This window comes from Brachyhypopomus gauderio, unplaced genomic scaffold, assembly GCF_052324685.1.
Source record: "Brachyhypopomus gauderio isolate BG-103 unplaced genomic scaffold, BGAUD_0.2 sc64, whole genome shotgun sequence".
Taxonomy (NCBI): Eukaryota; Metazoa; Chordata; class Actinopteri; order Gymnotiformes; family Hypopomidae; genus Brachyhypopomus; species Brachyhypopomus gauderio.
The window spans coordinates 980,894-996,214 of NW_027506885.1; the positions used below are offsets into that span (position 1 = coordinate 980,894).

Genomic DNA, 15,321 nt, shown 5'->3' on the forward strand with positions numbered 1-15,321 from the left:
TAAGAATGTGTCAGGACTTTCTGATTCTAAGAGTATGTCACAACTGCTGTCTGATTGTAACACTGTGTCAGGACTGAGGTCTGAGTGTAGGACTGTGTCTGGACTGGTTTCTGATTCTAATACAGTATCAGCACTGACATCTGAGTGTGACGCTTTGTCACGACTCACATCTGAGTGTTCGACTGTGTCTGGACTGGTTTCTGATTCTAATACTTTATCCGCACTGACATCTGAGTGTGATACTGTGTCAAGACTGGTGTCTGATTCTAATACAGTATCAGCACTGACATCTGAGTGTGATACTGAGTCAGCACTGACATCTGAGTGTGATACTGTGTCAAGACTAGTGTCTGATTCTAATACAGTATCAGCACTGACATCTGAGTGTGATACTGTGTCAGTACTCACATCTGTGTGTGAAACTGTATCAGAACTGGTCTCTTCTTGTAAGAATGTGTCAGGACTCTCTGATTGTAAGAGTATGTCACAACTGCTATCTGATTGTAACAATGTGTCAGGACTGACGTCTGAGTGTAGGACTGTGTCTGGACTGGTTTCTGATTCTAATACTTTATCAGCACTGACATCTGAGTGTGATACTGAGTCAGCAGTGACATCTGAGTGTGATACTGTGTCAGTACTCACATCTCCATGTGAAACTATACCAGAACTGGTCTCTTCTTGTAAGAATGTGTCAGGACTTTCTGATTGTAAGAGTATGTCACAACTGCTGTCTGACTGTAACACTGTGTCAGTACTGACATCTGAGTGTAGGACTGTGTCTGGACTGGTGTCTGATTCTAATACTCTATCCGCACTGACATCTGAGTCTGATACTAAGGCAGGACTTGCGTCTAATTGCAAGACTGTATCAGAACTGCTGTCTGATTGTAACACTGTGTCAGGACTGAGGTCTGAGTGTAGGACTGTGTCTGGACTGGTTTCTGATTCTAATACAGTATCAGCACTGACATCTGAGTGTGATACTGTGTCAGGACTGGTGTCTGATTCTAATTCTGTATCAGCACTGACATCTGAGTGTAATACTGTGTCAGGATTGATGTCTAATTTTAATACTATATCAGCACTGACATCTGAGTGTGATACTGTCTCAGTACTCACATCTGAGTGTGACACTTTGTCAGGACTGATCTCTGAGTGTGAAACTGTATCAGAACTGGTGTCTGCTGGTAACACTGTGTCAGGACTTACGTCTGCGTGTAGGACTGTATCTGGGCTGGTGTCTGATTCTAATACAGTATCAGCACTGACATCTGAGTGTGATACTGTGACAGGACTCACATCTGAATGTAGGACTGTGTCTGGACTGGTGTGTGATTGTAATACTGTATTAGCACTGACATCTGATTGTGACGCTTTGTCAGGACTCACATCTGAGTGTTCGACTGTGTCTGGACTGGTGTGTGATTGCAATACTGTATCAGCTCTGACATCTGATTGTGACGCTTTGTCAGGACTCACATCTGAGTGTTCGACTGTGTCTGGACTGGTGTGTGATTGCAATACTGTATCAGCACTGACATCTGAGTGTGATACTGTGTCAAGAGTGGTGTCTGATTCTAATACTGCATCAGCAGTGACATCTGAGTCTGATACTGTGTCAGTACTTACATCTGAGTGTAATACTGTGTCAGTACTCACATCTGCGTGTGAAACTGTATCAGAACTGGTCTCTTCTTGTAAGAATGTGTCAGGACTTTCTGATTCTAAGAGTATGTCACAACTGCTATCTGATTGTAACAATGTGTCAGGACTGACGTCTGAGTGTAGGACTGTGTCTGGACTGGTTTCTGATTCTAATACTGTATCAGCACTGACATCTGAGTGTGATACTGAGTCAGCAGTGACATCTGAGTGTGATACTGTGTCAGTACTCACATCTCCATGTGAAACTATATCAGAACTGGTCTCTTCTTGTAAGAATGTGTCAGGACTTTCTGATTGTAAGAGTATGTCACAACTGCTGTCTGACTGTAACACTGTGTCAGTACTGACATCTGAGTGTAGGACTGTGTCTGGACTGGTGTCTGATTCTAATACTCTATCCGCACTGACATCTGAGTCTGATACTAAGGCAGGACTTGCGTCTAATTGCAAGACTGTATCAGAACTGCTGTCTGATTGTAACACTGTGTCAGGACTGAGGTCTGAGTGTAGGACTGTGTCTGGACTGGTTTCTGATTCTAATACAGTATCAGCACTGACATCTGAGTGTGACGCTTTGTCACGACTCACATCTGAGTGTTCGACTGTGTCTGGACTGGTTTCTGATTCTAATACTTTATCCGCACTGACATCTGAGTGTGATACTGTGTCAAGACTGGTGTCTGATTCTAATACAGTATCAGCACTGACATCTGAGTGTGATACTGAGTCAGCAGTGACATCTGAGTGTGATACTGTGTCAAGACTAGTGTCTGATTCTAATACAGTATCAGCACTGACATCTGAGTGTGATACTGTGTCAGTACTCACATCTGTGTGTGAAACTTTATCAGAACTGGTCTCTTCTTGTAAGAATGTGTCAGGACTCACTGATTGTAAGAGTATGTCACAACTGCTATCTGATTGTAACAATGTGTCAGGACTGACGTCTGAGTGTAGGACTGTGTCTGGACTGGTTTCTGATTCTAATACTGTATCAGCACTGACATCTGAGTGTGATACTGAGTCAGCAGTGACATCTGAGTGTGATACTGTGTCAGTACTCACATCTCCATGTGAAACTATATCAGAACTGGTCTCTTCTTGTAAGAATGTGTCAGGACTTTCTGATTGTAAGAGTATGTCACAACTTCTGTCTGACTGTAACACTGTGTCAGTACTGACATCTGAGTGTAGGACTGTGTCTGGACTGGTGTCTGATTCTAATACTCTATCCGCACTGATATCTGAGTCTGATACTAAGGCAGGACTTGCGTCTAATTGCAAGACTGTATCAGAACTGCTGTCTGATTGTAACACTGTGTCAGGACTTACATCTGCGTGAAGGACTGTGTCTGGACTGGTGTGTGATTGTAATACTGTTTCAGCTCTGACATCTGAATATGACGCTTTGTCAGGACTCACATCTGAGTGTTCGACTGTGTCTGGGCTGGTGTCTGATTCTAATACAGTATGAGCACTGACATCTGAGTGTGATACTGTGTCAGGACTGGTGTCTGATTCTAATTCTGTATCAGCACTGACATCTGAGTGTAATACTGTGTCAGGATTGATGTCTAATTTTAATACTATATCAGCACTGACATCTGAGTGTGATACTGTCTCAGTACTCACATCTGAGTGTGACACTTTGTCAGGACTGATCTCTGAGTGTGAAACTGTATCAGAACTGGTGTCTGCTGATAACACTGTGTCAGGACTTACGTCTGCGTGTAGGACTGTATCTGGGCTGGTGTCTGATTCTAATACAGTATCAGCACTGACATCTGAGTGTGATACTGTGACAGGACTCACATCTGAATGTAGGACTGTGTCTGGACTGGTGTGTGATTGTAATACTGTATTAGCACTGACATCTGATTGTGACGCTTTGTCAGGACTCACATTTGAGTGTTCGACTGTGTCTGGACTGGTGTGTGATTGCAATACTGTATCTGCACTGACATCTGAGTGTGATACTGTGTCAAGAGTGGTGTCTGATTCTAATACTGCATCAGCAGTGACATCTGAGTCTGATACTGTGTCAGCACTTACATCTGAGTGTGATACTGTGTCAGTACTCACATCTGCGTGTGAAACTGTATCAGAACTGGTCTCTTCTTGTAAGAATGTGTCAGGACTTTCTGATTCTAAGAGTATGTCACAACTGCTGTCTGATTGTAACACTGTGTCAGGACTGAGGTCTGAGTGTAGGACTGTGTCTGGACTGGTTTCTGATTCTAATACAGTATCAGCACTGACATCTGAGTGTGACGCTTTGTCACGACTCACATCTGAGTGTTCGACTGTGTCTGGACTGGTTTCTGATTCTAATACTTTATCCGCACTGACATCTGAGTGTGATACTGTGTCAAGACTGGTGTCTGATTCTAATACAGTATCAGCACTGACATCTGAGTGTGATACTGAGTCAGCACTGACATCTGAGTGTGATACTGTGTCAAGACTAGTGTCTGATTCTAATACAGTATCAGCACTGACATCTGAGTGTGATACTGTGTCAGTACTCACATCTGTGTGTGAAACTGTATCAGAACTGGTCTCTTCTTGTAAGAATGTGTCAGGACTCTCTGATTGTAAGAGTATGTCACAACTGCTATCTGATTGTAACAATGTGTCAGGACTGACGTCTGAGTGTAGGACTGTGTCTGGACTGGTTTCTGATTCTAATACTTTATCAGCACTGACATCTGAGTGTGATACTGAGTCAGCAGTGACATCTGAGTGTGATACTGTGTCAGTACTCACATCTCCATGTGAAACTATACCAGAACTGGTCTCTTCTTGTAAGAATGTGTCAGGACTTTCTGATTGTAAGAGTATGTCACAACTGCTGTCTGACTGTAACACTGTGTCAGTACTGACATCTGAGTGTAGGACTGTGTCTGGACTGGTGTCTGATTCTAATACTCTATCCGCACTGACATCTGAGTCTGATACTAAGGCAGGACTTGCGTCTAATTGCAAGACTGTATCAGAACTGCTGTCTGATTGTAACACTGTGTCAGGACTGAGGTCTGAGTGTAGGACTGTGTCTGGACTGGTTTCTGATTCTAATACAGTATCAGCACTGACATCTGAGTGTGATACTGTGTCAGGACTGGTGTCTGATTCTAATTCTGTATCAGCACTGACATCTGAGTGTAATACTGTGTCAGGATTGATGTCTAATTTTAATACTATATCAGCACTGACATCTGAGTGTGATACTGTCTCAGTACTCACATCTGAGTGTGACACTTTGTCAGGACTGATCTCTGAGTGTGAAACTGTATCAGAACTGGTGTCTGCTGGTAACACTGTGTCAGGACTTACGTCTGCGTGTAGGACTGTATCTGGGCTGGTGTCTGATTCTAATACAGTATCAGCACTGACATCTGAGTGTGATACTGTGACAGGACTCACATCTGAATGTAGGACTGTGTCTGGACTGGTGTGTGATTGTAATACTGTATTAGCACTGACATCTGATTGTGACGCTTTGTCAGGACTCACATCTGAGTGTTCGACTGTGTCTGGACTGGTGTGTGATTGCAATACTGTATCTGCACTGACATCGGAGTGTGATACTGTGTCAAGAGTGGTGTCTGATTCTAATACTGCATCAGCAGTGACATCTGAGTCCGATACTGTGTCAGCACTTACATCTGAGTGTAATACTGTGTCAGTACTCACATCTGCGTGTGAAACTGTATCAGAACTGGTCTCTTCTTGTAAAAATGTGTCAGGACTTTCTGATTCTAAGAGTATGTCACAACTGCTGTCTGATTGTAACACTGTGTCAGGACTGAGGTCTGAATGTAGGACTGTGTCTGGACTGCTTTCTGATTCTAATACAGTATCAGCACAGACATCTGAGTGTGACGCTTTGTCACGACTCACATCTGAGTGTTCGACTGTGTCTGGACTGGTTTCTGATTCTAATACTTTATCCGCACTGACATCTGAGTGTGATACTGTGTTAAGACTGGTGTCTGATTCTAATACTGCATCAGCAGTGACATCTGAGTCTGATACTGAGTCAGCAGTGACATCTGAGTGTGATACTGTGTCAGTACTCACATCTGCGTGTGAAACTGTATCAGAACTGGTCTCTTCTTGTAAGAATGTTTCAGGACTCTCTGATTGTAAGAGTATGTCACAACTGCTATCTGATTGTAACAATGTGTCAGGACTGACGTCTGAGTGTAGGACTGTGTCTGGACTGGTTTCTGATTCTAATACTGTATCAGCACTGACATCTGAGTGTGATACTGTGTCAAGACTGGTGTCTGATTCTACTACAGTATCAGCACTGACATCTGAGTGTGATACTGAGTCAGCATTGACATCTGAGTGTGATACTGTGTCAAGACTAGTGTCTGATTCTAATACAGTATCAGCACTGATGTCTGAGTGTGATACTGTGTCAGTACTCACATCTGTGTGTGAAACTGTATCAGAACTGGTCTCTTCTTGTAAGAATGTGTCAGGACTCTCTGATTGTAAGAGTATGTCACAACTGCTATCTGATTGTAACAATGTGTCAGGACTGACGTCTGAGTGTAGGACTGTGTCTGGAATGGTTTCTGATTCTAATACTGTATCAGCACTGACATCTGAGTGTGATACTATGACAGGACTGGTGTCTGATTCTAATACTGTATCAGCACTGATATCTGAGTGTGACACTTTGTCAGGACTGACTTCTTTGTGTGAAACTGTATCAGAACTGGTGTCTGCTGGTAACACTGTGTCAGGACTTACGTCTGCGTGTAGGACTGTGTCTGGGCTGGTGTCTGATTCTAATACTGTATCAGCACTGACATCTGATTGTGATGCTTTGTCAGGACTCACATCTGAGTGTTCGACTGTGTCTGGACTGGTTTCTGATTCTAATACTTTATCCGCACTGACATGTGAATATGACGCTTTGTCAGGACTCACATCTGAGGGTTCGACTGTGTCTGGACTGGTGTCTGATTCTATTACAGTATCAGCACTGACATCTGAGTGTGATACTGAGTCAGCAGTGACATCTGAGTGTGATACTGTGTCAGTACTCACATCTGCGTGTGAAACTGTATCAGAACTGGTCTCTTCTTGTAAGAATGTTTCAGGACTCTCTGATTGTAAGAGTATGTCACAACTGCTATCTGATTGTAACAATGTGTCAGGACTGACGTCTGAGTGTAGGACTGTGTCTGGACTGGTTTCTGATTCTAATACTGTATCAGCACTGACATCTGAGTGTGATACTGTGTCAAGACTGGTGTCTGATTCTAATACAGTATCAGCACTGACATCTGAGTGTGATACTGAGTCAGCATTGACATCTGAGTGTGATACTGTGTCAAGACTAGTGTCTGATTCTAATACAGTATCAGCACTGATGTCTGAGTGTGATACTGTGTCAGTACTCACATCTGTGTGTGAAACTGTATCAGAACTGGTCTCTTCTTGTAAGAATGTGTCAGGACTCTCTGATTGTAAGAGTATGTCACAACTGCTATCTGATTGTAACAATGTGTCAGGACTGACGTCTGAGTGTAGGACTGTGTCTGGAATGGTTTCTGATTCTAATACTGTATCAGCACTGACATCTGAGTGTGATACTGTGTCAAGACTGGTGTCTGATTCTAATACAGTATCAGCACTGACATCTGAGTGTTCGACTGTGTCTGGGCTGGTGTCTGATTCTATTACAGTGTCAGCACTGACATCTGAGTGTTCGACTGTGTCTGGACTGGTGTCTGATTTTAATACTGTCTCAGTACTCTCGTCTGAGTGTGAAACTTTATCAGAACTGGTCTCTTCTTTTGAGAACGTCTCAGGACTTTCTGATTGTAAGAGTATGCCACAACTGCTGTCTGATTGTAACACTGGGTCAGGACTGATGTCTGAGTGTAGGACTCTGTCTGAACTGGTATCTGATTCTAATACTGTATCAGCACTAACATCTGAGTGTGATACTATGACAGGACTGGTGTCTGATTCTAATACTGTATCAGCACTGGCATCTGAGTGTGATACTGTCTCAGTACTCACATCTGAGTGTGAAACTTTATCAGAACTGGTCTCTTCTTTTGAGAACGTGTCAGGACTTTCTGATTGTAAGAGTATGCCACAACTGCTGTCTGATTGTAACACTGGGTCAGGACTGATGTCTGAGTGTAGGACTCTGTCTGAACTGGTATCTGATTCTAATACTGCATCAGCACTGACATCTGAGTGTGATACTGTCTCAGTACTCACATCTGAGTGTGAAACTGCATCAGAACTGGTCTCTTCTTTTAAAAACGTGTCAGGACTTTCTGATTGTAAGAGTATGTCACAACTGCTGTCTGATTGTAACACTGTGTCAGGACTGACGCCTGAGTGTAGGACTGTGTCTGGACTGGTGTCTGATTCTAATACTGTATCAGCACTGACATCTGAGTGTGATACTGTGTCAAGACTGGTGTCTGATTCTAATACAGTATCAGCACTGACATCTGAGTGTTCGACTGTGTCTGGGCTGGTGTCTGATTCTATTACAGTGTCAGCACTGACATCTGAGTGTTCGACTGTGTCTGGACTGGTGTCTGATTTTAATACTGTCTCAGTACTCTCGTCTGAGTGTGAAACTTTATCAGAACTGGTCTCTTCTTTTGAGAACGTCTCAGGACTTTCTGATTGTAAGAGTATGCCACAACTGCTGTCTGATTGTAACACTGGGTCAGGACTGATGTCTGAGTGTAGGACTCTGTCTGAACTGGTATCTGATTCTAATACTGTATCAGCACTAACATCTGAGTGTGATACTATGACAGGACTGGTGTCTGATTCTAATACTGTATCAGCACTGGCATCTGAGTGTGATACTGTCTCAGTACTCACATCTGAGTGTGAAACTTTATCAGAACTGGTCTCTTCTTTTGAGAACGTGTCAGGACTTTCTGATTGTAAGAGTATGCCACAACTGCTGTCTGATTGTAACACTGGGTCAGGACTGATGTCTGAGTGTAGGACTCTGTCTGAACTGGTATCTGATTCTAGTACTGTATCAGCACTGATATCTGAGTGTGATACTGTGTCGGTACTCACATCTCCATGTGAAACTGTATCAGAACTGGTCTCTTCTTGTAAGAATGTGTCAGGACTTTGTGATTGTAAGAGTATGTCACAACTGCTGTCTGATTGTAACACTGTGTCAAGATTGACGTCTGAGTGTAGGACTGTGTCTGGACTGGTGTCTGATTCTAATACTGTATCTGCACTGACATCTGAATATGACTCTTTGTCAGGACTCACATCTGAGTGTTCGACTGTGTCTGGGCTGGTGTCTGATTCTAATACTGTATCAGCACTGACATCTGAGTGTGATACTGTGTCAAGACTGGTGTCTGATTCTAATACAGTATCAGCACTGACATCTGAGTGTTTGACTGTGTCTGGGCTGGTGTCTGATTCTATTACAGTGTCAGCACTGACATCTGAGTGTTCGACTGTGTCTGGACTGGTGTCTGATTTTAATACTGTCTCAGTACTCTCATCTGAGTGTGAAACTTTATCAGAACTGGTCTCTTCTTTTGAGAACGTGTCAAGACTTTCTGATTGTAAGAGTATGCCACAACTGCTGTCTGATTGTAACACTGGGTCAGGACTGATGTCTGAGTGTAGGACTCTGTCTGAACAGGTATCTGATTCTAATACTGTATCAGCACTAACATCTGAGTGTGATACTATGACAGGACTGGTGTCTGATTCTAATACTGTATCAGCACTGGCATCTGAGTGTGATACTGTCTCAGTACTCACATCTGAGTCTGAAACTGCATCAGAACTGGTTTCTTCTTTTGAGAATGTGTCAGGACTTTCTGATTGTAAGAGTATGCCACAACTGCTGTCTGATTGTAACACTGGGTCAGGACTGATGTCTGAGTGTAGGACTCTGTCTGAACTGGTATCTGATTCTAGTACTGTATCAGCACTGACATCTGAGGGAGATACTGTGTCAAGACTGGTGTCTGATTCTAATACAGTATCAGCACTGACATCTGAGTGTGATACTGAGTCAGCACTGACATCTGAGTGTGATACTGTGTCAGTACTCACATCTCCATGTGAAACTGTATCAGAACTGGTCTCTTCTTGTAAGAATGTGTCAGGACTTTGTGATTGTAAGAGTATGTCACAACTGCTGTCTGATTGTAACACTTTGTCAAGACTGACGTCTGAGTGTAGGACTGTGTCTGGACTGGTGTCTGATTCTAATACTCTATCCGCACTGACATCTGAGTCTGATACAGAGGCAAGACTTGCATCTGATTGCATGACTGTGTCAGAACTGCTGTCTGATTGTAACACTGTGTCAGGACTTACATCTGCGTGAAGGACTGTGTCTGGACTGGTGTGTGATTGTAATACTGTATCAGCACTGACATCTGATTGTGAAGCTTTGTCAGGACTCACATCTGAGTGTTCGACTGTGACTGGGCTGGTGTCTAATTCTAATAATGTATCAGCACTGATAACTGCGTGAAGGACTGTGTCTGGACTGGTGTGTGATTGTAATACTGTATCAGCACTGACATCTGATTGTGACGCTTTGTCAGGACTCACATCTGAGTGTTTGACTGTGACTCGGCTGCTTTCTGATTCTAGTACTGTATCAACACTGACATCTGAGTGTGATATTGTGTCAGGACTTACATCTGAGTCTAGGACTTTGTCTGGACTGGTGTCTGATTGTAATACAGTATCAGCACTGACATCTGAGTGTGATACTGTGTCAGGACTCACATATGAGTGTGACATTGTATCAGAACTGGTGGCTGCTTGTAACACTGTATCAGGACTCACATCTGAATGGTCGACTGTGTCTGGACTGGTGTCTGATTCTAATATTGTATCAGCACTGACATCTGAGTGTGATTCTTTGTCAGGACTGGTGTCTGATCCTAATAGAGTATCAGCACTTACATCTGAGTGTGATACTATGTCAGGACCCACATATGAGTGTGACATTGTATCAGTACTGGTGGCTCCTTGTAACAATGTGTCAGGACTCACATCTGAGTGTAGAACTGTGTCTGGACTGGTTTGTGATTGTAATACTGTATCAGCACTGACATCTGATTGTGATACTGTGTCAGGACTGGTGTCTGATTCTAATACAGTATTAGCACTGACATCTGAGTGTGATACTATGTCAGTACTCACATCTGAGTGTGAACTGGTCTCTTCTTGTAAGAATGTGTCAGGACTGTCTGATTGTAAGTGTGTGTCACAACTGCTGTCTGATTGTAACACTGTGTCAGGACTGACTTCTGAGTGTAGGACTGTGTCAGGACTAGTTTCTGACTTTATCACTGTATCAGAAATGGTGTTTGATTGTAAGACTTTGTCAGGACTGATGTCTGTTTGTAAGACTGTGTCAGGAGTGCTGTCTGATTGTAAAACTGTGTCACAACTTGTGTCTGAGTGTAAGATTGTGTAAGGACATGTGTCTGATTGTACTACTGTATCAGGACTGACATCTGCGTGTGACACTGTGTCAGGACTCACATCTGAGTGTGAAGCTGTGTTTGGACTGCTGTCTGATTGTAACACTTTGTCATGACTGTTTTCTGATTGTAACTCTTTGTCAGGGCTTGTGTCTGATTGTAAGACTGTGTCAGGACTGGTGTCTGAGTGTAAGTCTGTGTCAGGACAGATTCTGCACAGCTCTGCCTCCATGACCTCAGACTCTTCACTCTTCTTCCTGTCCTCTAACACGTGCCTGATACCGTTTTCCGCTGCAGGTGCTCTTAGTTGATCATTCTGCTGCGTGGACTCACTCTGTTCCAGTTGGAGGTCATCATCACTTAACACACTGGTATGTGCTTCCTCCATCTGTTGCTGTGTGGTCAGAACGTCCTGCTCCAGATCTTCAGTATCCCCGTCCTGCTTCTCTGCTGTGGTGTTCTGCTCCCTGTCTAGCCCAGGCTCTGACTGCCTGTGGCTTTCTACTTCTCCCTCCTCTTCCTCTCTGCCCTTCCCTGCAATCTGACCCGCACAATGGTCGTCTACACCTTCCGCATCCTCCACCTGTTTATCTTCATCTACACCAGACTCACTCTCTTGCTCAGTGAGTTCTGCACTATTCTTCTCAATGCTCTTTTTGCCCATTCCTGCATATTCTCGCCTGTCCTCTCTTTCTCCATCCTTTTGCATCCTTTCTCCACCCTTCTCCAGCCCCAACTGCTCACACACACTTCCTACCCTTTTTTCATCAGAGTTTTCATCCCAGTTTTCATCTCCCATGATCCTCTCTTGGCTGTTCCCTGTCTCCTCCTTTTCCCCCACCTGCCTGTCTGTATCTCCTTCTGTCTTGTCCTTGCCATCTGGTCCCTCCTTATCACACTCTCCCATCTCTCTGTTTGTGCTTTCTATTATGTCTTGTATTTTTTCTTCTTTTACTTCTTCTTCTTCTTCCTGTCCTGCCTCTTCATTCCTCTCTCTAAACTCCTCCACTTCATTATTCATCTCTTGCTCACTTTTTCCTGCCTCTATAACCCTTCCCTTGCTTGATTCATTTTCCTCTTCTCCTCTTTTGTCATCTGTTGCTTCGGTCACCTCTTCTCCTCCTTTCTCATCTGTTGCTCCCTCTGTCCTGTTCTCGCCAGTGTCCTCTATCTTCTGCCCCTCTTCCTCTAAAGCAGATGCTACTGAGGTCTGAGCAGTGACCCATGGGTCCAGGACTTTATCTTTCATCCATCTTTCTTCCCCCTCTCCCTCTCCACCCCTTTCTGCCTCTTTTCTCTTAATCTCCACCACTTCCTCTATTATCTCGTCTTTCGCTCCATTCTCTCTTGCTCTTCCCTCTTCCTCCACCTCTCCTGTCACTCCACCCTCCCTCTCCTCTCTGTCTTCCTCTTCCCTCTCTCCTGCCTCATCCTCCTCTAGGGTGGAGATGAGGGAGCTGAGCTCTCTGCCTGACTCCGGGGATCTCAGGGGCTGGCCGGGTACTGGCAGGGCAGGGAGAGGCCGCAAGGGTGCTTGGGGCACGGGTGGAGCAGCGAGCATTGTGGGATGGCAGGTAGACTCAAGCTGAGAGGAGGTGAAGGAGGTGGAGGTGGGAGACACTTGAGACAGGCTTCTTGAAGGTGACGTAGGAGAAAGTGGCCTGATATTAGTCTGGACAGGAGTGGGTTGGGGAATAGGCGGAGGCAGACCTGGACCGAGAACAGGGCTCAGAGGGGGAGGGGCATGCAGATGTGGCAGTATATCATGCTCTGATTGGTCCAAGCAGTGAGTGTCCATTTCGAAGTATGCAGTGGATTGGGGTAAGGGTGGGTAGAAGGTTAGGCTTTCAACTACTGCAGTTAAAGAGAGATGTGTGTTAGATGAAGAGGACTGTGGAGATATTGTGGGTGGAGAGGCTGGTGAGGGAGACTGGGCTAAGGGCCCAGTGGGAGCAGCAGTAGGTGTCTCGGGCTGCGGATGGACAGGTGAGGAATGGAGTTGAGAGACATCCTTAGGGATCTGATTGTTGAGAGGTGAAGGTGTTGGGAGGGTGGGAGATGCTATTGTTGGTCTTTTAAGAGAGGTGAATGAAGGTAAGACAGGAGGAACTACAGGTGGTGGAGGGGACAAGTCAGTTGGCATGTTGAAAGAGACCACTGTGGGACTTGCGGGGGTTAGAGGTGATGGGAAGAAGGGAGAAACCACTTTTGGACTGCAAGGGGAAGTAGGGGTACCAGATGGTGACTTATTAAAAAGGAAGGCATCAGTCAGACTACGATGGTACTTCCTGTAGGAGCTTCTTGCTGTTAAACATAAAGAAGAAGAATTGCTTATGGTATACATTAACTTTATGTCTCGTAATGCCTCGTACGCCCTCTCTCTCTCTCTTTCTCACCTGTGAGTGGGCTGGTGTGAGGGGATTTGGGACCGGGTGCAGCTACAGAGGACAGTGACAGTTGTCTAAAGAACTCTCTGGGGTTCCTTTTACGCTGAGACACCAGCGCTGCTGCCTCCTGCAGGCCAGTAAATAGTATTACGCCACATCATTGCATGATTTTGATTCTCCAGCCTCATCATCAAGACCAAACAGTGATTTGCTCTGATGGCATTTACTAACATCACAGAGACCTTTAGATCATGGTGAATCGCCAGTGATGTGGGTAGTCCTGTGTGAGTGTGCGGGGGGAGAATTTCCAGTGGCAGTTGGGGTGGATAGTTAGAGTGGCTGCTAAAGAAGTGTCTGTATGTGTTTATGTAAAGATGTGTCTATGTAATAGTATGTCTATGTAACGATATGTCTATGTAAAGATATGTCTATGTAATGGTATGTCTATGTAAAGATGTGTCTATGTGAAGGTGTGTCTATGTAAAAGGTGTGTCTGTGTAAAAGGTGTGTATGTAAAGATGTGTCTGTATAAAGATGTATCTATGTAAAGATGTGTCTATGTAAAGAAGTGTCTATGTAAAGATGTGTCTGTAAAAATGTGTCTATGTAAAAATGTGTCTGTGTAAAAGGTGTGTATGTAAAGAAGTGTCTATGTAAAATGTGTGTCTATCTAAAGAAGTGTCTATGTAAAGAAGTGTCTATGTAAAGATGTGTCTATGTAAAGATGTGGCTATGTAAAGTTGTATCTCTTTTGCACTCACGGCTGCCTTCTCTGTGGACTCGGAGTGTGTGCAGCGACGTCTCATCTGCTCATCATCAAACTCCCTCTGCTGCTGGGCCTGTCAGATACACACACAGTTATCCTTATAAGAATTGAGACTGACACACACACATACACATAAACACACACACACACACACACTTACCCATTTTAGTTGCTCCTGTTTGAGTCTCTCGGCTTCTGCTTCTGCCTGTAATCTCCTGAAGTCAGAATATTTCTGCCTACGGTTAGACTGGTTTCTGAACTGTTCACATATTTGTACAGACTATGACAAGTCAGACAGTAGTGTATCAGACAGTGGAGCACATAAGAAAGGAGTGTGTCAAACAAGGATGCATCAGACAGGAGCACGTCAGATAGGAGTGTGTCAGATAGGGGTGTATCAAAAAGGAGCATGTCAGATAGGGGCATATCAGATGTGGTGTATCAGACAGGAGTGTGTCAGATGTGGCATATCAGAGAGGAGCGTGTAAGATAGAAGCATGACAGAGGGGCGTGTCAGATAGGGCGTGTCAGACAGAGGGGTGTGTCAGACAGGGCATGTCAGACAGAGGGGTGTGTCAGACAGGGCATGTCAGACAGAGGGGTGTGTCAGATAGGGCGTGTCAGACAGAGGGGTGTGTCAGACAGGGCATGTCAGACAGAGGGGTGTGTCAGATAGGGCGTGTCAGACAGAGGGGCGTGTCAGACAGAGGGGTGTGTCAGACAGGGTGTGTCAGACAGAGGGGAGTGTCAGATAGGGCATATCAGGCAGAGGGGAGTGTCAGATAGGGCGTATCAGGCAGAGGGGAGTGTCAGATAGGGTGTGTCAGACAGAGGGTTGTGTCAGATAGGGGCGTGTCAGATAGAGGGGCGTTTCAGATATGGGCGTGTCAGACAGAGGGGCGTGTCAGACAGAGGGGTGTGTCAGATAGGGGCGTGTCAGGTAGGGTGTGTCAGACAGAGAGGAGTGTCAGACAGAGGGGCGTGTCAGACAGAGGGGTGTGTCAGATATGGGCGT

General features: G+C 44.7%; 2 protein-coding genes across 4 annotated transcripts in view; both read right to left on the minus strand.

Moving 5' to 3' along the window:
- The window catches only part of LOC143490262 (uncharacterized), a 54,666-nt gene that overhangs the window by 30,050 nt on the left and 9,295 nt on the right, over nt 1–15,321 (minus strand). For all 3 annotated transcript variants that reach the window (XM_076988885.1, XM_076988886.1, XM_076988884.1), the window contains 4 exons: nt 14,467–14,521; nt 14,302–14,379; nt 13,550–13,667; nt 11,487–13,457 (listed from right to left, as the gene is read on the minus strand). In XM_076988885.1, coding sequence (XP_076845000.1) covers nt 11,487–13,457; nt 13,550–13,667; nt 14,302–14,379; nt 14,467–14,521 — 2,222 coding nt within the window. The remainder of the gene's footprint in view (nt 1–11,486; nt 13,458–13,549; nt 13,668–14,301; nt 14,380–14,466; nt 14,522–15,321) is intronic.
- Nucleotides 7,710–9,981, minus strand: LOC143490266 (uncharacterized). The gene is made up of 3 exons (XM_076988890.1): nt 9,936–9,981; nt 7,921–9,734; nt 7,710–7,772 (listed from the first exon to the last, which is right to left on the minus strand). The coding sequence occupies exons 1-3, from the start codon at nt 9,979–9,981 to the stop codon at nt 7,710–7,712; spliced, it is 1,923 nt and encodes a 640-aa protein (XP_076845005.1).